The following is a 23,573-nucleotide window of genomic DNA, read 5'->3' as shown; positions in this document are numbered from 1 at the left end:
TAATGACCAACTTTAAACAAGCTTCTGACAGAATACCAACAAAGTGGAAGTGCGACTAACTGATCACTGTGGATGGATGAAATGACCCCACAACAAGATCTGGACTACTTTTAAAGATCTCATAGCAGTACTCCATAATAACGGTACATCATTGAAAATATAACACCTGACATCCCTCCAGGAGGTTTCAGACATTTACCATTTAAAATAAATAATTCCCCTGTATAATGACAGATTTACTCCAGAAAATCACAGGTTTGGCATTCAAAGTTTTCTGGGAGCCTCTGGAATGGAACCTTTAAAAAAGTTCTGAAACCAATGAGTGCATAATGATCAGGATAATAAGAGAACCATGATCATTCTGGAGACAGACTCTCCTCAGTCCGTGAATCTTCTCAGAACAACATGACTGTGTGGAGTAATCTGTTATCAAAAAGCTGTTTGGTGAGCCAGACTGCAACATGTCAAGTTCCAGAGAGCATGCAGCTAAAAACACTCCTGTTAATGACTTTAAAGAGGAAAGCTTACTGTGCGTGTGTGTATCTGTGTGTGTGTGTGTGTGTGTGTGTGTGTGTGTGTGTGTGTGTGTGTGTGTGTGTGTGTGTGTGTGTGTGTGTGTGTGTGTGTGTGTGTGGAGTTGTGTGCTTGTGTGTGTGTGTGTGTGTGTGTGTGTGTGTGTGTGTGTTTATGTGCTTGTGTGTGTGTGTTTGTGTAGCTGCTGTCTTGCAGGGAGAGCATATCCACTTGGAGACATCCCTGAAGACCTTGTGGTTCAAGTGAAGAACCAGGTATGTGGACTCTTGATATTAGCAGATCATAGGTCTGAGGCTGTGACTCTGCCCTCCCTGTGGTCATTCTGGGATGTTTCCCATCTGTCTCTGATACAGTGCTCTGAGGCTCAGCGTTCACCGGGGCCAAGTTGAAAATGCTGACGTCAACCTAGCTTTGTTCAAGTTAGGATGAGGTAAAGAGTAGGGTCTTAATTCTCCCTGTAGACAGCTACAGGGTGACCACCTGTCGGTTAAATCAGTTATGCCCTCATATGGACAGAGAGCAAAGAGTAATAACTTACAAAGCGATGAAATTATCACCTCTGGTAGATTGTCTGCTGATAGAGGAATGAGGTATTTGTACCCAAACGGTAAACATGTTCCTGTAAAATCACAGTTTCTGAGTCAGTGTACTTGTGGTTTCTGCTGTTCCTGCAGCCAGCTTTAAACAGAAACAAGAAGTTTACCTACCTCAACATGGCTTCATAGTTTTAGGCTGAAGGTTACAGTCAGAGTCAAACAGGACTAGAAGGCTGGCAGCAATGGCAGACATCCCCCCATTCCCATTGATTATATGCAAAGTGCACTTTAATGAGTGGTTTAATTTCAGATCTTCTATTTATCCACATTAAATCAGCTTTTGTCAGCATGGTGTGTAATCTGAATAATGGGGATATGTCCTGGTTTGGTGACCAGCCTTTATGACTATATGTCCTTAATGCGCAGACCACAATAAAAACCCTGTCATACAGAAACATATCCATATCCACAGTGGCATGGTTAAACATACTAATGTGAAATTTGTCTTTCTCTGTGTGTTGAGGTAAAGATTGGCACAGTTACTGTTCAAAATGCTCATATTTTACCATATTTACTTGTGGTGTTTAATGTTTGTGTTCTGATGGCAGGTGTTTGAGTTCCTCATTCGTCTCCATTCAGGCGACTCATCAGAGGAAGAGGAGGATGTTTTCCCATTTATTCGTTCTCTTCTTCACTTTGATACCCGAGAGTTCCTCAACGTTCTGGCCATGGTAAGGTCTCTGGTGTCCTATTACGATAGTGTGTCTGCAATTTGAACAGAGGAAGCCTTAATCCTGAATATGATGGAGTGGGCATTCCTTTAATTTAGTATTTTTTTTAACTCCATCTTTCCTCAAAGTCCATTTTCACCAGTTAAAAAAAAAGAATTAAAACTTTGTTTTGTTGAGTGTTTTTCATATTAAGTCATAAATATGAGATAAGAAAAAAAGTCTGAATGATGAGATTAATATGCTCCAGCTGGCATTGTTGTTGACAAAGATGGCTGTGAGTGTGTTAGTTGAAAGGGTGTGATGGGTGTGAATGTGTTCGTTAATACTGATGCTTCCTAATAGAAACCTCTGCCATTAGTGTGTGAATATTGTGTGGATGGGTGAATGAGACTAGTGTAAAACACTTTGAGTGCTCAGAGAAACCAGAAAAGAGATATATATGAACTGGTCCATTTAACTAGGTTATGATCTAGTGTAAAACTGGGACGTACTATCAGTAAGATTTCAGTTAGCTTAGCATTGTTTACGTAGTTGGGCTGTAAGAGGATGCACAGAGAGGTAGGAGATGCAAGGACAACACTGCCAGCTGGAGTACATGAATCTCATAATTTCAACTTTTTATCTCATAATTTTGATTTAAGGTGGACAAAAAAATATCACAAAAGCCAAGTTGTATTAATGAATGTATTCTTTTAACCAGCGGAAATGGGCTACCATAGTTTGGTAGCTGTATATGAGATGTTGTTTTTTAATACAAACCTCTGATGATGAACCTAGAAAGAGCTCATATAAAGCATAACTCTAACTGTGTGTTGGGCTAAATAATGAACACTTCAGGTGTTCTGTTTCAAAAGGCTACCAAAAATAGAAATGCAAGTTTCACAGTTTGACATCAGTTCACACACTGATAAGTTCTCTCCCACTGCCTGAAATAACGAGGCAAGGCATCAAACCTCTGTAAGAATACACACCTGATCAACACAAAACCAGCTGAAAAATTGCATTGCATTTCACACTGCTGTATCTTGACTAAGCTTCAAAGTAGAGTTTCAAAATGCAAAAAGAAGAAATGAGAGTGAGACAAAAAAAAAGAGTAAGAAATTTATTTCAAACAGTTGAAAGTAAATATTCTGTTCATCAGCTGAACTTAAGTTTATGAGCTGAACTTTAAAAGATAAAATCTGCTCTAAAATGTGGATTCAGTGGCCCTCATTTATCAAACGTCACCTGAAAAATGGGTGTGCGCTCCTTTCCACGCACAGTTCTGCATCAATCTGAACGTGGGCGTCAGGTACGCTCTAATCCCACGCCAGGTCTGTGTTTGTGTATGCAAGTTTAATGTCAGTGGGGAGCGATGTGCAGAGAGGGAAATCTGTCTGTGGAGGAGAGTTATTAGATCATATGAGCACAAAACATTTTCAGGCAGAAAAACTGATGTTCTTAGATTAGTATTTAGATTGTTGGATTAGATATGACACCAAGAATGCTCCTAACATTTCACTCTTCTGCCAATCTATAAAACACTTTGCTATGAAAGAGCAGCGCGAGCTGTCAGCTGATTTCTCCCCATAAAAAAATGTGTTTCCTTCATTAGTTTACTTAAAAAAATAAAAATAGAGATGCTGTTATCAGTTTTTCATACACTCCCTTGTCCATGATAAAGTCTACACAGAGAACATTCAGAGGAAGCTGGATCAAACTTTTAGCCTGGATTTTTTAAGGAAGCTGTTTGATTACAGGATTCACTGTGGAGATTATTATTTCACTCCCCACAATATTATCATATAAACTTGACCTGTGTGTGAAAAAAGTGACAATTTCATAACAAAAGACGTTTATTTACATGAGCTCACAACCTATGCACTCTATGTGATAAGAAGAATCATAAAACTCTGGTCTGCCCAATTGCGCACGATTGACACACATCTTGGCCAGGCACCAAAACGACCCCAAATGAAGCTAATTAGATCAGTTTTTAGGTGAACTAGTTTTCAATGTTGAAAATGTTTTATTTTCTGCATCTGGCACAGTGCAGGTTGGTCTGTCACTCCGTCACTTCTGCCTGAAACTAGCGCAGACCCGGTGAGAGCTCCAGACACTCCTCAGTCTGTGACAGGTCCAGGAGTCTGCAGCTTCTTTCAGAGCTCAAACACATTTTTAAAAGACAACTTTCCATGTTTCTGACCATGAACAGAAACAATTAATAATATTGTGGTTTCTAATAGTCAGACATCACAGATGAATTAATCAAGCTTTAAATGAGGGCTGTGTAAGTTAAATGTTTAAAATCTGCTGTATTTTAATTTGTCACATCCATGCTGCTGAATCACTGCAGTGATTTCCTTGCAGCTGATTTTTTTTGATTCGCTCTACTTTTCCGCCACTTTTCCGACTGCCAAACAACACAGCGTCATTTCCTCTCTACCTCTGTTGCTATGGCGTTGTCGATCACCAGCATGGAGAAGTTCCCTTTTTCCAGTAATGCGTCTCTCCATGTTGCGAGTTCTGTGGGTTCGGCCAGCTGAACCTTGAATATTTAGGAGCATGTCATGGAAATTACGATTGTTTTCAGCCGCTACATTTATTAACACCTGATCAGGCGTTTGCTGTGATTGGCCCTGGTACGCATGTTTCATGAATCACACGTGAACGTTGCCGTAGGATCGTTTTTACACCCAGATCTGCGCCAATTCCCGTGCAAGATTGATAAATGAGGTCCTATGTGATTTCCTGTCAGGTATTTTCTCTGTTGTAACCTCCTGTTGGCAAAGGCTAAAAATCTTTCTCTCTTTGAACGTGGTCGGATTGTTGAGCTGCATCAGCAAGGCCTCTCACAACACGCCATCACTGCTGATGAAATTCAAACAGCCGTTTTGAATATCATCAAAGATCCTGAGGGTTACGGAACAAAAAAGTCCAGAGGTAGACCCAATCTTCACCAGCGCTGAGCTGCAGGCTCTGGTCGGCTGTCCGACAAGACGCGGGACGATCCTGGATCCAAATTGGAGCCAACTGCAGCCCGATAACCATCAGACGCCATCTGAACAGCAGCATCGAACAGCAGCTGGCTCTGTGGAGATGTTGCAGGGAGCCTCCTTAATGACTGAGGGCCCTGGTCTGTGTGGTAATGACTGGGTTTTTTAACAGGACAATGCTGCAGGTCACAATGGGCGCCTGACAAAGAATAGAATAGAAATAGAAATAGAAAATACTGTATTTATCCCCGAGGGGAAATTCAGGAGTCACAGCAGCAATCAATAAAACAAAAGTAAGAAAGTGTATAGAAAGTGCAAAAAGGTCCATAAGAAAATAAATAACGACATCCCGTCCACCACTCTCCAGCCCAGTCAGTCTCCACCTCCACAGGGTCCAGGAATGAGCCTCTCCAGCAGTCTGTTCAGTCTCTGTCTCCTGGATCCTGTCTGCTCACAGCAGGCGAAGCTCCTCCAATGTGGCGCCGGCGTCTGATGTCAGCTCCGTCAGCCACGTCCGTGAACAGCATGATGCCACTCTGCCCTCTGGCAGCCCCTCTGCCTCTGGGCTAGCACGGCTAGCTCGTCCATCCCACCGGAGCTAGATCCCACGTTCCCAACAACGATGGATGGAAGGACAGGTCCACGTCGTCACCTCCCAGCTCACACCCGAGAACCAGCACGTCGTTCTCACCTCCTCCTCCTCACCTTGAGGGAAATCATCAAGCCCTACACTAGTTAGCATTGACATGCTACAGGCTGCTAACAGCTAATTTCACATGTAAACAATGCAGCCATGGTTACATGTAGGATCTCCAGACAAACACAGGAGAAAAGTAGTAAAAATATCGCTGAAGCCACAAAAGGTTTGGTGTCCATGACCAACAATGAACCATACAAAGTGATGATCCACTCCAAATACAAAGATGACGAAAAAGAGATGAAAAAAATTACAAGAAACGGACAGAGAAGAGAGAGCTGCTGCAACAGGTAGCTACTTGGGCAGCGCCTAGCAATGGAAAGAAGGACTTCTTCCAGAGGAATCAGCTCACTCTTTGGACCATCCTGATGTTCCCCTGATCTAAATCACTCTGAGAACATTTGGGAATGGATGGAGAGGGACACTTACAGAGATGGCCATCTGTTCCAGACAGTGGATGATCCTCCATGAAGACATCTTCACCACTTGGAGCAACATTCCCACAGCCTCCTGGAAACACTTGCGTCAGGCAGGAAGTGATCAACGAGAACAGTGGAGCTCCTCATCACTGAGTCCTTTTTAACACTTTGATTTCTATTTTAGGGGTTTCAGGGTTTTTAAACTCTGCTCTCAAACTTTAGATTAACTGATGAACACACTATTTACCTTTTCAATGAATTGCTTTCTCTTTTTTCGCCTCACTCCCATTTCTTCTTTTTACATTTTGAAACTACACTGAGAACTCCAACCGAGCAAAATATATATTTGTGCAAATTTTCTGTGGTGTTCCTTGTGTAATATTCACATGAGATTTCCTGTCCATTGTTTAATACCATGTGATGTTTGGATCTGACTTTGTTTCAGACGTTTGAGGACTTTAAGAATGACAAACAGGCCCTGGAATACCAGCAGAGGATAGTGGATATCTTACTTCAGGTAAAGCTACAGAAATCTGTCACCACCTCAGTGTTTGGTTCATGGAAGTTATGGCAGCATGGAGCACAAAAAAACCCTTAAGAAATGGTCAAAAAATCAATCAGGACCATCATTTGCACAAGTTTCAATCTGTTTTTTGTCTGTTACTCATCAGTTTTAATGTGTTAGTCAAATGTCTCTTGAAACAACATGCAGTAACTCTGGCTTGGTTTCTCACAGAGCAGGGCTTTTTTAAATCCGCCTCTTTTCATATCATCAGTGTATTTGTTCCTATGTAGGTGATGGTGGACAACGCAGACTTCACTCCGTCTCAGGTGGGAGGACTCTTCACCTTTTTGGCTCGCCAGCTGGCCAAGCCAGACAACACACTTTTTGTGAACAGGAATCTCTTTGATCAGGTGACCAATCACATACTTTTAACACCAGATGTTCATTAGAAGGTTATTTGTTCTGATAGATCAGTCAGAGTGTACTGTAGGAGGACACAATCAGCATTAAATGAGTAATGTTCATTCATTTCTTTAAAAGAGCAATATGTTTTCAAGGCCAGAATCAACGTCAAGTTATAAAATAATTTCCAGGATGTACAAAGGTTCTATCTTCTTCGAGTCAGGCAATACACTGGGAGCAGTTTCTATATGACAGAGGAGAGCTGGAGTCATAAAGCGGGCACCATTAAACTCCACAAGCTCAGCTGTGTGGCGTGAGTTTTTCTGGTAGGAAATGAGTTTTGGCCAGGCAGTGTACAAGATTTGTTTTTGCACCACTCTGTGTCAGGGGCATGAAGCCAATATAGAACCTTCTGAGCATTTGCAGCCCAAAGGTAAAGGCACAGGTCTGGGAGAGCTAGCCCCCCTTGTTGTTTGGGCCTCTGTAGTGATTCAGTAGGTAACCTGGGGCTCCTGCCGTTCCAAATAAATGAGATGAAGGCTTTATCAATTGATCTGATCAACTGATAAAGTGGAAAATACTAATATAAAAAAAAATAAAAAATAGGGAGAACATTTGTTTTATAAAATGACTTGTCAGCTATAGACAGGTCAAAGATTTGCTCCTTCTGGAGATCTTGTCTAACTTTCTCCATCTGAGGCAGAAAAAATGGTCTCTGTTTTTAAAGAAGATAAAACTCGCCGGACCACTTTTTCACACTTTTTTTTGTTTCTTTGTTCCAGGTTCTGGAATTTCTGTGTTGCCCAGACGATGACTCGCGACACACTGAGAGGCAACAGGTTGGGTTTATTTATGAGAGCGAGAGACTCCATCCTGTCCTGTATACTTTCACATGTGCAGCCTTTGATTTGGTACATGACTTCAGCATGTTGTGTTTTGGTGTTGTAGGTTCTGCTAGAGTTGCTGCAGGTTGGGGGTGTTGTCCAGTACGATGAGGAAAGACTGCTGGCCTTAGCAGAGAAAGCCAAGTTGTGAGTATCTGACCAAAGAGCAGCGTGAAAGATGTTTGCATGTGATAAAGATATGAAGTTATTGTAGCACACTTTACCTTTGTACATGAACTTTTCTTTGTTAGTCTGATGAGCTGTGACATCTAAAAGTGTAAGTACACACCTGTGTTTGGGCCAGGTGTAATGTAAGGTGCCATTTCTCTCACAGATGTCAGTTCTTATGTCCTTTGTCCTGAGGTCAGTTCAGTATTTGGTACTTTAAGATGTTTCCAGACAGAAAAGCCTAACTCTTTTTTTGCTGACTGTGATTAAAACTTTGTTGTGAAGGTCCTGTTATGAGAATTTGGATGAAACAGGATTCAATTTATTTTCTTTGAATGTTAATAAATATAAACTTGTGAGTGTATATGAAGCAGAGTCTCAGCTATCAGAAATTTTGTTTTGCAACCTCCTGATTCTGTAATTTCATCATAAAATATCTTTTTTTCTGTCGTTTCTTAGTTTTTGTCAACACAGACACAATAAAAAGAAAAATATTTCTACTTATTTATTTTAATAAAGGTGTTTAAATAAGTGTGTTTCCATCATAGGAACACACATAGATTGATAAATGTTAAATATTAACTTTTGTTAATTTTTTTATGCAGTTTCATTTGTTCTCTTAAAAAAATTCTGGCAACCTTAATTATTTACATTAAAATTTCAAAATGACCATTTTTGACTCTTTAGATTATTATATTACATTAAATTATTCAAATAAAGTAACGGTATTTTTACAAATTATTGTGAACATGTTTGTTCAATTTGAAAAAAAAAGGCAGAAAACCTTTCTTTCACTGTGCTTTTCCTGATCATGTTAACCACTGATAGTTTTAATTTGCAATCATCCACTGTTTTCCATCTTTGCTTTTCCTGTCTTTGGTATTCTTATTTCAACGCTGGCTGACCGTATACTTTCAGTATACTTTGGTATTCCCTGTTTATTCTTCTGCGCTCTGCAATACATAGATCCTGTCTTGCTATCTTTCCTAAAGTACATGGAGATTCAGAATTTAATAGAATTACGTTGAAATGTTTTAGTGAAAAATCATAAAACTATCATTAAATGTTGCCATTTCATTCATTGATGGTTTAAGTCATTTGGAATACAAATATTAAGGAAATTTTGTAGACCACCGTCAGTCAGAAAATCTGACAAAAACACACTCTTTTACACAAGATGAATGTGCTGTCCACATTAGACACTTTGTTTTCCATTAGTTGCTAGCTGCCTTTGGCCTTAACTGAAAATACATGCCTATATGTTAAAATTATTAAAAAACATTTTCCATACTAAAGTGACGGTGTTGTTGTATTATGGTTGTGACAGTGAAAACATCAATAAATATGTAAATATTTAAACAAACTGAAATGATACACTGTTGTCAGAGGACAGCAGATTTTTCGGGGCCCTGGGTTGTTATATAATCACATAATTTACTGAAATACTTTTCATTCACTTTCACTCAAATTTACACTTTTCTTTGTGGGACATGTTTTTGCCAAAGCCTCAGGAATCAGTGATATGAAACACAGCAAAGGATCCCTGCGCTGACCTCAGGCCAGTTTTATCCCTGCATAACATTTGGTGTAAATATCATTTCTGTTTGCCTCTCTGTCCCTTCAGCTATCAGATCTGTGAATTTCTGTATGAGAAGAGCAACCTGTATGCCAAGATTATTGACTGCTACCTGAGAGACCCCCTCAGAAAGGTGACGCTTTCAGATATGATCAAATGTAACATGTTGATTTGTATGTATGTGAAGGATTTTGACAGTATTAACTTTGTGATTTTTAAATTACTAAAGTAATTTAAATCTGCATGAGGAAAGCAAAACGTTCAGGTCTACATCAGACCTGAAACAGAGGCCTGTACAGAGGAACCTTTAGTGACACTGCTGATTTTCTTCAGGCGTGTATCACCAATGAAACAAACAGCATCTACCATTTAACACCAATACATCACCTTTATTTAGGGCACAGCGCCCAGCTTTTTGATATTTCTTCTCTTTTTGTTAAAAAGTTTGTATGAACATTATACACATCAGTTTAAAAACAGACTTTGTGATCATTAACCTAAAAACATGATTGTTATTGTGGTTTCATAAAACAGAACTGCTCAGATAGAAAATACTGCTTTCACAAAACCCAAATCATACTGACCAAAGATAGTCGTTACAGGATAGAAAATTGAGATTGGGCTTTTTTTTTTATCCCTCTTGGCTCTGCCTCAGGGTGCATTTTTGTTTGTAGACACACCTGGACCCCCAACAGTAATACATTTACCTGTTTCCTTTATACCACAGAGAGAAATCTTCAGCTACATCCACAATCTGCTCTCCATGCCTGGCTACAGCCTGGAAGACAAACAGACTGTGCTGGAGAAAGTACTGCAGCACATACAGGTGAGCACACACGCACTCATACACACACACACATATGCACTCACACAAAACTTTCCTTAGAGATATTTAATCACTGGAATGTGAGCTATTACATATCCATGTTCCTTCACGTTTCTCTTTTTTCTAACTGAGTGACGATGAGCTTGAGGATAACCAGTTTTCTTTGAAACAGGCTGTACGTCATTCAAAGCTGTTTCCTGTTTCCCTTTGGCCTCTGGTCTTCTCTGCCTGTATTTAGTGAGCATTCAGCTGACTGAGTGGAAACACTTCAGGGCCCAGGCTAAATTATATTTTATTTAACCTTAATTTAACAAGGTTGGTCAAATGAACGGTGAATATTTTAGAGCATTAATCTTTTCTTTATACAGTCTTACTGTTGGATTATCATGAAATATAAGGATACAGGTGAAATGATGCATTCTTAGACCTTGTACACACGTAGCTGGGTATTTACTAGAACAAAATATCCCCCCTCATTCATTTTCAAACATCAAACATCTATCCACACGCAGTGGGCAAATGCTCCAACAAGTGTGGTTCAAAGCTCTTATGTGTCAGTGTTTGTTAGGCTGAAACCCTACCAGCCACCCAGTATGAACCCTTGTCATTCTTCTGTGGTGTTTGAGAACCAAAAACTCTGTTTCCCGGCATATACATGTGTTATCAGACAACAGGTTTTCAGTGACGTCAAACTGTGCTTTGTGTGGATGACAGGCCTAAATGTATAAAAAGCATGTAGTTTCCCAGATACCCAGGACTTGGTGGGAGTAAACTTGATTTAAGATTTTATTGATGAACATTTGTTTTGTAGGAGCTGATTACACTCGATGTCAGTGCTTCAGCTGAACTGGTGTTGTTTCATTTCCCTGAAGAAGTGCAACAAATCATCTCTGAGCTTCAGGTAAGGTCAAAATAAAAAGGATAGTGATTTGTTTTTGATTTACCCACTGAAAATCTGTGGACCTGTTCATACTGTAAGGTTTTCATCTAATGAAATATTCTTACAAAAAAAGCTTTACCTGCTTTATCTTTGAAAGTGAAAGTAAACATAAACAAAAGCTTAGCGCTGTGAAAAGAAAAGCTTTAAAAGCTTCAAAAGTTGATCCTCTGTGCACTGCAGAGGAACCTCGAAACTTGTGCAATCTGTGCAACGCAGTGTGGCCCATACACTGTGGGGGAGTCCATGATTAATGTGCTTCAGTCTCTTTATTCAGGGGTGAGAGGTCAGTCTGCTGCTCACAGAAGGCCTGACGCTGGCAGGACAGGTCTGTAGGGAACAGAAAAATAAGACATTTGGAATAAAACCTTACACTCACAGACTGTGGCGAGTGCAGCCCACAGGGTGAATCACTAAGTAGTGAGTACAGGTCTTCTTTTTCACGAAGAGGGATACAATTCATATTCAAGTATTATAATTGTTCCTGCTGATTTGATGGAACTTGCACACAGAAAGACTGAATGAGGACCTCTGACTGAAACTGAAACAAGTAAAATGAAAATATATCACAACACTAATGAATCCTTCACACTGCTGCATCTGCGCTTAACACTTGGGAAATACACTGACTGGCCAAAAAAAATACCACCTGGATTTAACTAAGTAAATAGGTATGAGCCTCCTATTGGATAATTACTGCACGGGTGATAAACTTTCAGCTGGTAACAAGTTATTTAACCCCAACTGGTGCAATGAGTTGCTTCTCATTTCTTCAACAACCATGTGGAAAGACACATCCTGTGGTCATTGAAGAGATGTTAGTCTGTTTGAGAAGAGTCAAATCACTGCTGAAGGTAAGAGCATTTCCAAACATGCACAGTGTGAGGGGAACTTGAGAGATTGGGAAAGAACAGCTGTGTCGCCTTAAGAAAACCACTGATCAGTGAGGCTAACCGGAAAAAAGGCTTTAATTTGCTAGGGAGCAGACAGATTAGACTCTGGAGCAATGGAAGAAGGTCATGTGATCTGATGAGTCCAGATTGACCCTGTTCCAGAGTGGTGGGCCATCAGGGTAAGAAGAGAGGCAGATGAAGAGATCTCCCATCATGCCTAGTGACTACTGTCTAAGCCTGTGGGGGCAGTCTATGATCTGGGGTTGCTGCAGTCGGTCAGGTCTAGGTTCAGCAACAGTCTGTGCTCAAAGAATGAGGTCAGCTGACCACCTGAATATACTGAGTGACCAGGTTATTCCATCAGTGGAGTTTTTCTTCCCTGATGGCACGGCCGTGTTCCAAGATGACATTGCCAGGATTCATCGGGATCAAACTGTAAAAAAGTGGTTCAGGGAGTGTGAAACCTCATTTTCACACATGGACTGGCCCCCACAGAGTCCAGACCTTAACCCCTTTGACAGTCTTTGTGCTGGAGAGGGCTTTGTGTAGTGGTCAGACTCTTCCATCATCAATGCAAGATCTTGGTGATAAATTAATGTAACACTGGATGGAAATAAATCTTGTGACATTACAGAAGCTTATTGAAACAATGCCACAGTGAATGTGTGCTGTAATCAAAGCTCAAGGCAGTCCAACTAGATATTAGAGTGAGTGACCTTTTTTTTGGTAGAGACTTTTATTTGGCCAGGCAGTGTAGTTTTAGTCTGCTTCATCTGAATCTTGATTTCTTTGGAGAGGCTGCCTTTGTTGGTTCCCAGAACGTTTACTCAGTTAGTTACAACGCTCCTTGGCAAGCTAGTTAAAAAATATAGTCTTCCATTTCAGAGGTTATAAGTCAAAATATCAATTATGGAAAAACATTTTGTGGTCATTTATTTTATGATTTCTTAGTGTGATGTCTCTTTTCTCCTCTGTGTCTTTTTCTCTGCATTTTTCTCAAGAACTAAGACCTATTTCTGCTTCTAACCCCCCAAACCTGGAAAGAAACCCTTTAATTAGGTTGAGCTCCATGAGGTTTGTCCTCATGCAGGTAGTCCAGGTTTGAATCCAGCCTGTGGCCTCTTCCCCACAGGTCACTCCCCACTCTGGCCCTGTTTCCTGCTCTATCCACTGTCCTCTATATTCTCTCTCTGTTCGTTCACACCATGTCACACTCAGTGTTGGCTCCGCAGAGACCACAGAAGCTGATCAAATGAGAGGTCAATCAAACTGCAATGTTGATTGTGTAGTACTGGGATTAGGAACACCTCCCAGGATCTACAAAGGTCTGGATCCAAATCAAAGCCAGAACAGTCCCAGGGTGGTCAACAGCCAATTAACAGATTGTTATTTACAGATAAACTCGCTGAGGTTTCCATACAGAACAGTCCAGAACAGCTTTTATACATAAGACACTGTAAATAAGTGGATAAACAGAGGCTGTGTGTTAGCTATGAGTTAGCTGTGTGTGTTAGCTGTGTGTGTAAGCTGTGTGTAAGTCTGTGTGAGAGCTGTGTGTTAGCTGTGTGTTAGCTGTGTGTGTGTCCATCTGTTAGCTTTGTGTGTGTGTGTGTGTGTGTGTGTGTGTGTGTGTATGTGTGTGTGTGTGTGTGTGTGTGTGTGTGTGTGTGTGTGTGTGTGTGTGTGTGTGTGTGTCTGTCTGTCTGTCTGTGCATGTTTGTGTGTGGTCTGTGTGTATATGTCTGTGTGTTGTCAGTGAGTCTCTGAGTGTGTCTTTGTTTAATCTGTGTGTGTCTTTGTGTGACTGTGTGTTTTGTATAACATGTGTGTTTGTGTGTGTCTCTGTAATCTGTGTGTTTTCTTTGTGTCTGTGTGTGTCTGTTTGTGTGTCAGTATGTATCTTTGTGTTTCTAAGTGTGTCTGTGTGCATCCTTTTTTGGGATGGTTAATATCACTCAGCTTTTATTTATTAGTGTCTCTCCTGATCGTCTGTCCCTGTCCCCAGGATGATCGTTTACTCATGAAGTTCCTCAGGTGTCTCCTGGAGCCCAGGTATGTTTTGCATGTTGTATTAACTAACAGATTGCTTTACAGGTCTTTATGTTTCACTCAACCCCTCCTTCCCACTGCCCTCCCCCGCTCTGCTGCTCAGAGAGGCTCATCCTTCAGGATCAAACCTGCCCGTGGAATATGAGCTTCACGAGCGTCTGCTGGATCTGCTATGCCGTCTATCCCCTCAGCTGATCCTGGACTTCCTGCAGACATCCCAGCACTACAGGCTGGAGGAGGCCCTACAGGTGCTATTAAATGATCCTTTCTTGGATTTTTTGTTTGTGTCAAAGGTCTTCATTTCATTTTTCTGATTTCTTCTTTTTCTTCATGACTTGAATTCACAGATTGTTCAGAAGTATCACCACAACGAGGCTTCAGCCTATCTGCTGGAGAAGAAGGGAGACTTTCAGGGAGCCTTTGCTGTCTTGTTAGAGGTAAGTAACCTGTGTGTGTGTGTGTGTGTGTGTGTGTGTGTGTGTGTGTGTGTGTGTGTGTGTGTGTGTGTGTGTGTGTGTGTGTGTGTGTGTATGTGTGTATATGTGTGTGTGTTTGTGTGTGTGTGTGTGTGTGTGTGTGTGTGTGTGTGTGTGTGTGTGTGTGTGTGTGTGTGTGTATGTGTGTATATGTGTGTGTGTGTGTGTGTGTGTGTGTGTGTGTGTGTGTGTGTGTGAGAGAGAGAGCGAGAGGGAGAGGGAGAGAGAGGGTGTATGTAGATTTCTGCATGAGTGGAGTAGAAAGAGTCTAAGTGCTCCATAAATTCACGGTGTTTCCCCTACATGTTTTTAGGGATAGTGGTGAGACAACACTTGTTTATTTACACATGCCTTAAATAATTTCTCCTATTGTTTTTTAATCTCATTTTGTCTGATAATCTCTCCAAAGACTCTGAAACAAAAGTTGAGTCTTCTTACGACTGCCGGGATCGACAGAGGATTTGAGGAAGCAGTTGAAAGTCTGGGAGGAGAGGACAGAGACAGCAAACCATCGCTGACCATGGTAAAGGATTCTCTCAATAACATCATCGACCTGTGTCACCACAGCTCTGAGAAGCTCTTCCAGCAGCAGAGAGAGGTTTGTTCCTTCCCATCAGTACAGGAGGCGGTTCAGTTGTTGACCCATTGTTCATTAGTTTGTTTTTCTGTTAAAGGTCCAATGGTTTCCACTTCTAGAGACAATGATGTTTTTTCAGAGAGAAGTGAAGCAGCACGGGTCTCCACACACATTTGAAGGTAAGACCAACATTTCTTCATTTTCACCACTTTCAGGGTTCTCAGGGGTCTTTGTTTTCAGCGGGACTGAAATAATCCCCATCTCTTTCTGTCAAAATGAAAATGTTGTATCCTCATTTCCTGATCCTTAATGAATTTAGAACAGTTTACTTCTATATGATCACAAAATGCAAAAGACAAACATACAAAGAGTTTGAAGTGACATGGTTTTGTTTTTATGTGCTTATGAATAATATGTTAAAAATGATCTTTCCTCATGTTTAAGTGATCAGGGAGCTGACGATGAAGGTTCTCAACTGTATGAGCAGCTTCATTTCTCTTCCCGCCATCATCCAAAAAATACTTCAGGTGAGGATTGAACTTCTCTGAGGGTTTGGATGTGCCCTTTATATCTGTTCCTGGATAGTTCAGGTTATTCACAGCCCCAGGCCCTGGAGTAAGAAGAGGCTCAAAGAAATTTATTGGAAACAGTTTGGGATCTGCGTTGTGTTTTCTGAACTATAAGTCACGGTTTTTTTTTTCATAGTTTGTCTGGTCCCAAGACTTTCAGTCAGTTGTGACTTATATATGAAATAAATGAGTTGCTGTGTAATTTTTTGGGAGAAAGATCTCTAAATTAAGCTCATTTAAAGGAGACATATCATGCTGATCCCTGATTTATTATTATATTAATACTTATATATAAAATAATAAAGTTGAAAACAAGACCTTTCACCCCCTGAATTTTCGAAAAATGAGATATTGTATTTTTTTCTGATATCCTAGAACGAGATTTGATGCCTCTGAAAATAGGTCATTGACATTTGGCTTCGAGATTTTGACCTTCATGACGACACGAGGATCCTTTCTTTTTATTGGAGTAATCTGATAAAGCAGCTCCTCCTCTGTGATGTCAGTTAGTCACACAACCGCCACCGAGGGATACACCCACCAAGAGCCGAGTATAAATAAAGCTCCCTACTAGCTCTGGCTAACTTGACTGAGTGCTGAAATAGTGATGAACTGACGGTAGAGGCGATCTTTAGACTACACTTTCAGCATGATGGATAAAACAGACAGAGAAAAGTGAAGGAGCAGGATGGAGCCCTGTTATAGAAATAGTTTATTGGTGAAGTCTGCCTATATTTCCAGGTATAAACTATACATGTTACAGTACCGCTTTGACTCACCACACTGAAGCGTCCTGAGACGATCTGTGTCGAGGTGGATTTTCTTCCTCCTGAGCTGCAGAACCGTCCGGGTCTGACTCGGGGTCCGATACAAAAGGACGTATCCTACACTCTGCCATTTTATTAGTGCTATCAATGCCTTACAGTGAAGTTTTGGCAAACAGCAAACTCGCTCAGTCTGCTCCATTCAATGTGGCGGTTTTGTAAATACTGCCATGCTGCAAAAACTGCCCCCTGGCTCTACCCCCTCCGCCCCTCTGATAGAACTGGCCAATCAGAGCACAAAGGGCTGTGACGTTGCGAGGTTGCTGGAGGTCATTCTCCAAACGGAGCGTTTCAACGAGATCTTCAGAATGGACTAAAATGAGGATATTGAGAACGCTATTGTGGGGCAATGAAGGAACTAAATGATTTGTACTGAGGGCAGAAATGCTTTACCGGCATCCTAGTCTGGCATAGTGAAAAGGAGAAACAAGCATGATATGTCCCATTTAAGCGCTCACTGCACAAGTCTGACCAGCAACACTCACAGTAGAGCAGGGGATGTGGATGAGGGGCGTATGTAGAGATGAGGAACTGACACTTCACCATGGCCAGAGATATGAGGTTCAGTAGGAACAATATTTGAACACCCTAGTAAACAAGTACTAACTTTTTAAAGTTATATGTAACAGCTCTATCTGGAAATACTGTTAACAGACCAAATCACTCTAAGTAATGTGACTTATGGTCCAGTTTCACTTGACTACAAACTTGAGAGTCTATCAATAAAATGAAGAGCCATGTTACGTTAGCTCTGCTTGGTGAGGTTGGAGTTGGTAGATGAGCTCTGGTAGAACAGAACCAGGATTCACTGACCTTACAGACATGTTACAGACATGTTACAGACATGTCTCACAGAACCAGGCTGCTAAACTACGGTACAAACTGACATAGTTTGCTTGTTGTCACGTTTCAAAGCGTAGCTCTACCTAACTGTTGATAAATACCTTACCTCGGCGATGTATCAGGTAAAAAGTTGTCTGGAACAAAGAAAAGTAGAGTTATAAAGAGGATGTGATCTCCATTCATTTTTCAAAACAAACACACAAGAGTCAAATCTTCATCACAGTGTGTGGCCAAAAGGTGGCGCTGCAGTCCACTTCAAACAAACAGTCCTAACAGTCTCTATAAAGGAAGGTGACATGCTGTGCTGCTTGTATTTCTCTGTCTGTTAGGATCCTGTGTACGGGACAGGAAAACTATCAGAAATCCAAGGCCTCATCCTGGGTATGCTGGACACCTTTACCTATGAACAGGTAAAGCCGTGCATGTGCTCTGTTTTTTGGGGGTGTATTCTGTGTTTGTGTGTTTGTGTGCTCAGGGAGCCTTTGCTGTCTTGTTAGAGGTAAGTAACCTGTGTGTGTGTGTGTGTGTGTGTGTGTGTGTGTGTGTGTGTGTGTGTGTGTGTGTGTGTGTGTGTGTGTGTGTGTGTGTGTGTGTCTGTGTCTGTGTCTGTGTCCTATCCTCCTTTAGACTCTACTAGAAACCACCACTAGTCTTCTGAACCGTGATCTCCACTGGTCCCTGGCTCACCTCCATGCTGCCGTCACAAAGGGACTCCACCCACGACAGGACTACTGTTACATCTGCCTCCAGCACTACAAGAGGAGGCAGGACTCAGTGGAGGAGATCATTGTGTTCAGGTGAACCTCCCTGAAGGTCATTCATTGTTGGGCTGGAGTCAGACTGTTTCTGTTTGATAGGAGGAAGTTGTTCACATCCACATAAGGCTCTCCATGTGTATGCTGGGGACCTCACACACACACACCCAGCACCCACAGCTCTGGTATTTTATGTACATCCTGAGCTCTGTAAGAGATGGGATGTTGTGCAAATTGTTCATTACCAAAGTTTTGATTTTTTGCAAGACATTTAACCACAATATTTGATGACAGTGGTGCTGTGTGGGCAGTAATTTAAATCAAACAACAAACACAGTGACTGTTTGATATGTAACTTATGATTGGTTGTTCAAATATGTTGTTATTCAGCAGTGTGTACGTATCAACTATCCCCACCTCCAGACCTGTTCTCCATCCCAAAGCATGCTCCTTTGAATGAATGAGAGAAAAAACTAAACTGACATGTATTAAAATGAGTTTTGTAGCCCATAATGCAGACATGGCTCCAGTACTCCTTTCATGGGCTGTGGATGAAAACACTCAGCAGCTGGGCTGGGCTGGGCTGGGCTGGGCTGGGCTGGGCTGGGCTGGGCGGGGCTGGGCGGGGCTGGGTGGGGCGGGGCGGGGCTGGGCTGGGCTAGGCCGAGTTGGGTTAAGCTGGCCTGGACCGGACTGGACCGGACTAGACTGGACTGGACTGGACTGGGCTGGACTGGGCTGGGCTGGGCAGGGCTTGGCTGGACTGGACTGGACTGGACTGCGAGGGACTTGACTAGTCTGGGCTGGGCTGGGCTGTGTTGGGCTATTCTGGGTTTAGCTGGGTTTAGCTGGGCTTAGCTGGGCTAGGCTGGGTTGAGCTGAGCTGAACTGGGTTAAGCTGGACTGGGCTAGGCTGGGCTGGGCTGGGCTGTGTTGGGCTATTCTGGGTTTAGCTGGGCTAGGCTGGGTTGAACTGAGCTAAACTGGGTTAAGCTGGGCTGGACTGGACTGGACTGGACTGGACTGGACTGGACTGGACTGGACTGGACTGGACTGGACTGCACTGGACTGCACTGGACTTGACTAGGCTGGGCTGGCCTGGGCTAGGCTGGGCTGTGTTGGGCTATTCTGGGATTTAGCTGGGCTGAGCTGGGTTGAACTAAGCTATTCTGGGTTTAGCTGGGTTTAGCTGGGCTAGGCTGGGTTGAACTGAGCTATTCTGGGTTTAGCTGGGTTTAGCTGGGCTAGGCTGGGTTGAACTGAGCTATTCTGGGTTTAGCTGGGCTAGGCTGGGTTGAACTGAGCTATTCTGGGTTTAGCTGGGCTTAGCTGGGCTGGGCTGGGTTTAGCTGAGCTGGGTAAAGCTGGACAGGACTGCGCTGGGCAGGTCTGTGGTGGGCTATGCTGAGCTTAGCCGGGCTTAGCTGGGCTAGGCTGGGCTAGGCTGGGTTGAGCTGAGCTGAACTGGGTTAAGCTGGACAGGGCTGGTCCTGGCTGAGTTGAGCGAGGGTGGGCTTGGCCAGGCTTAGCAGTTGAGCTGGGCTGGTGACTGAGGAACACTTATTCTCCCCTGTCCCACTTGAACTGTCCCCTGGCCTGTGCAGGTGCATTTGAATGTCCTCTTAATAGGCTGTTAAAAATCTAACACACAGGTGCTTCTGTGTTTTCCCTGTCAGCTGTGGTCACCTGTACCACTTCCAGTGCCTGCAGCAGAAAGACTGTAGTTGGGGCTTCGCTTCACAGCCTGAGCAAAGATGGAGCTGCTACAAATGTTCCTCCAGCCACGGGGGACGAAGCAGCTCTTTCATCAAACCAGAGAGACAGTGTAGTACATCTCTGGCACAGGTGAGAGGTTTAGGGGCTTGTTGATCTATCTATTTATCTCTCTCTCTCTCTCTCTCTCTCTCTCTCTCTCTATCTATCTATCTATCTATCTATCTATCTATCTATCTATCTATCCATCTATCTATCTATCTATCTATCTATCTATCTATCTATCTATCTATCTATCTATCTATCTATCTATCTATCTATTTAACCTTTTATTTATATATATATATATATATATATATATATATATATATATATATATATATATATACATATATATATATATATATATACATATATATATATATATATATATATATATATATATATATATATATATGTATATATATATATATATATATATATATATATATATATATATATATATATATATATATATATATATATATATATATATATATATATATGTATGTATATATATATATATATATATATATATATGTATATATATATATATATATGTATATATATATATATGTATATATATATATATACAGTCAGGTCCATAAATATTTGGACACTGACACAATTTTCTGCATTCCAGCTCTTTATGACACCACAGTGGAATTGAAATGAAACAATCAAAATGTGCTTTAAGTGCAGACTTTGAGCTTTAATTTGAGGGTATTTACATCCAAATCAGGTGTACGGTCTAGGAATGACGACACATTTTATATGTGCCCTCCTCCTTTTAAGGGACCAAAAGTAATTGGACAGACAAACATAATCATAAATCAGGTTGTCACATTTTAATACTTTGTTGCAAATCCTTTGCAGTCAATGACAGCCTGAAGTCCTGAACCCATGTACGTAACCAAATGCTGGGTTTCATCCCTGGTGATGCTTTGCCAGGCCTCTGCTGCAGCTATCTTCAGCTCCTGCTTGTTCTTTGGGCATTTTCCCTTCAGTTTTGTCTCCAGCAAGTGAAATGCATGTTCAATGGGATTCAGGTCAGGTGATTGACTTAGCCACTGCAGAACATTCCACTTCTTTGCCTTTAAAAAGTCTTTGGTTGCTTTTGCAGTATGCTTTGGGTCGTTGTTCATCTGGATTGTGAAGCGTCGTCCGATGACTTTTGAAGCATTTGGTTGAATATGAGCAGATAATATTGCCCGAAACACTTCAGAATTAATTCTGCTGGTCTTATCAGAAGTCACATTATCAATAAAAATGAGAGATCCAGTCCCACTGGCAGCCATACACGCCCACGCCATTACACTACCAGCACCATGCTTCACGGATAAGATGGTATGCTTTGGATCTTGAGCAGTTCCCTCCCTTCTCCATACTCTTCTCTTTCCATCATTCTGGTACAAGTTGATTTTTGTTTCATCTGTCCATAAGACGTTCCAGAACTGAACAGGCTCTTTTAGATGTTTTTTGGCAAACTCTAATCTGGCCTTCCTGTTTTTGAGGCTCACCAATGGTTTACACCTTGTGGTGAAACCTCTGTATTTCCTCTGGTGAAGTCTTCTTTTAATTGTTGACTTGGACACAGATACTCCAAACTCCTGGAGAGTTGTCTTGATCTGGCCAACTGTTGTGAAAGGGTTTTTCTTGATGAGGGAGATGATTCGTCTGTCATCCACCACACTTGTTTTCCGTGGTCTTCCAGGTCTTTTGGTGTTGCTGAGCCCGCCAGTGCGTTCTCTGTATTTAAAAGTGTACCAAACAGTTGATTTGGCCACACCTAATGTTTTTGTGATCTCTCTGATGGATTTTTGTTGACTTTTTAACCTAATGATGGCTTGCTTCACTGATAGTGACAATTCTTTGGTCTTCATATTGAGAGATGACCTCACCAGTTTCCAAATGAATACAACACACTTGAAATGAACTCTAGGCCTTTTATCTACCCCTTGGTAATGAAATAACGAGGAGATAACACACACCTGGACATGGAACAGCTGAAAGGCCAATCGTCCAATTACTTTTGGTCCCTTAAAAGGAGGAAGGCACATATAAAATGTGTCGTCATTCCTAGACCGTACACCTGATTTGGATGTTATTACCCTCAAATTAAAGCTCAAAGTCTGCACTTAAAGCACATTTTGATTGTTTCATTTCAATTCCATTGTGGTGTCATAAAGAGCTGGAATGCAGAAAATTGTGTCAGTGTCCAAATATTTATGGACCTGACTGTATATATATATATATATATATATATATATATACATACAGAGAGAGAGACAGAGAGAGACAGAGATCTATATACACTCTATACACACTATATACACTCACCGCCATTTTATCAGGCACACCAGTCCAACTGCCTGTTGCAGCATCAGAATGGGGAAGAAAGGTGATTTAAGGGACTTTAAACGTGGCATGGTTGTTGGTGCCAGACGGGCTGGTCTGAGTATTTCAGAAACTGCTGATCTACTGGGATTTTAACCCACAACCATCTCCAGGGTTTACAGAGAATGGTCCCAAAAAGAGAAAATATCCAGTGAGCAGCAGTTCTGTGGGCCAAAATGCCTTGTTGATGCCAGAGGTCAGAGGAGAATGGACAGACTGGTTGGAGCTGATAGAAAGGCAACAGGAACTCAAAGAACTACTGGTTACAACCGAGGTCTGCAGAAGAGCATCTCTGAACACACAACACGTCCAACATTGAGGCAGATGGGCTACAGCAGCAGAAGACCACACCGGGTGACCCTCCTGTCAGCTAAGAACAGGAAACTGAGGCTACAATTCACACAGCAACACCAAAACTGGACAACAGAAGATTGGAAAAACTTTGCCTGGTCTGATGAGTCTGGATTTCTGCTCCACATTCAGATGGTAGGGTCAGAATTTGGCTTCAACAACATGAAAGCATGGATCCATCCTGCGTTGTATCAACGGTTCAGGCTGCTGCTGCTGCTGATGTAATGGTGTGGGGGATATTTTCTTGGCTCACTTTGGGCCCCTTAGTACCAACTGAGCATGGTTTAAAGTCCACAGCCTACCTGAGTATTGTTTCTGACCATGTCCATCCCTTTATGAGCACAGTGTACCCATCATCTGATGGCTACTTCCAGCAGGATAACGCTCCATGTCATAAAGCTGGAATCATCTCAGACTGGTTTCTTCAACATGATAATGAGTTCACTGTATTCAAATGGCCTCCACAGTCCCCAGATCTCAGTCCAATAGAGCACCTTGAGGATGTGGTGGAACGGGAGATTCTCATCATGGATGTTCAGACAACAAATGTGCAGCAACTGTGTGATGCTATCATGTCAATATGGAGCAAACTCTCTGAGGAATGTTTCCAGTACCTTGTTGAATCTACGTCACCAAGGATCAAGGCAGTTCTGAAGGCAAAAGGGGGTCCAACCCGGTACTAGCAAGGTGTGCCTAATAAAGTGGCTGGTGAGTGTATATGTAGAGCAGAGGAAAGCAGAACATCCCACTCTGAAAATGTAGAACCCTGGATTCTCCGTCCTCATCCAGGAACTGTAAGTTGAGACTGTCAGTGGGATGTTGGTTCTGCTCTTGTTGCATGAAAGAAGTCTTACTTTAGCTGACAGCTCTTGTAAAGCTCTTTTCTTTCTCTCTGTC

General features: G+C 41.8%; 1 protein-coding gene across 2 annotated transcripts in view; it reads left to right on the top strand.

Annotated features, from left to right (window-relative positions):
• Positions 1-23,573, top strand: part of vps8 (VPS8 subunit of CORVET complex) — a 63,287-nt gene that overhangs the window by 33,949 nt on the left and 5,765 nt on the right. For both annotated transcript variants that reach the window (XM_074675331.1, XM_074675330.1), the window contains exons 25-42: positions 716-788; positions 1,679-1,801; positions 6,338-6,409; positions 6,688-6,807; positions 7,582-7,638; positions 7,748-7,830; positions 9,476-9,560; positions 10,155-10,253; positions 11,065-11,154; positions 14,089-14,135; positions 14,236-14,380; positions 14,480-14,569; positions 15,018-15,206; positions 15,283-15,364; positions 15,630-15,712; positions 17,751-17,831; positions 18,049-18,218; positions 19,853-20,021. In XM_074675331.1, coding sequence (XP_074531432.1) covers positions 716-788; positions 1,679-1,801; positions 6,338-6,409; positions 6,688-6,807; positions 7,582-7,638; positions 7,748-7,830; positions 9,476-9,560; positions 10,155-10,253; positions 11,065-11,154; positions 14,089-14,135; positions 14,236-14,380; positions 14,480-14,569; positions 15,018-15,206; positions 15,283-15,364; positions 15,630-15,712; positions 17,751-17,831; positions 18,049-18,218; positions 19,853-20,021 — 1,858 coding nt within the window. The remainder of the gene's footprint in view (positions 1-715; positions 789-1,678; positions 1,802-6,337; positions 6,410-6,687; positions 6,808-7,581; positions 7,639-7,747; positions 7,831-9,475; positions 9,561-10,154; positions 10,254-11,064; positions 11,155-14,088; positions 14,136-14,235; positions 14,381-14,479; positions 14,570-15,017; positions 15,207-15,282; positions 15,365-15,629; positions 15,713-17,750; positions 17,832-18,048; positions 18,219-19,852; positions 20,022-23,573) is intronic.

Source organism: Halichoeres trimaculatus, unplaced genomic scaffold (assembly GCF_033239565.1).
Source record: "Halichoeres trimaculatus isolate MK-OKI-2021-1 unplaced genomic scaffold, fHalTri1.1 fHalTri1_scaffold_8, whole genome shotgun sequence".
NCBI classification, from domain to species: domain Eukaryota; kingdom Metazoa; phylum Chordata; class Actinopteri; order Labriformes; family Labridae; genus Halichoeres; species Halichoeres trimaculatus.
Note: the sequence above shows the minus strand (reverse complement) of the source record. Positions and strands in the feature narration are given on the sequence as shown.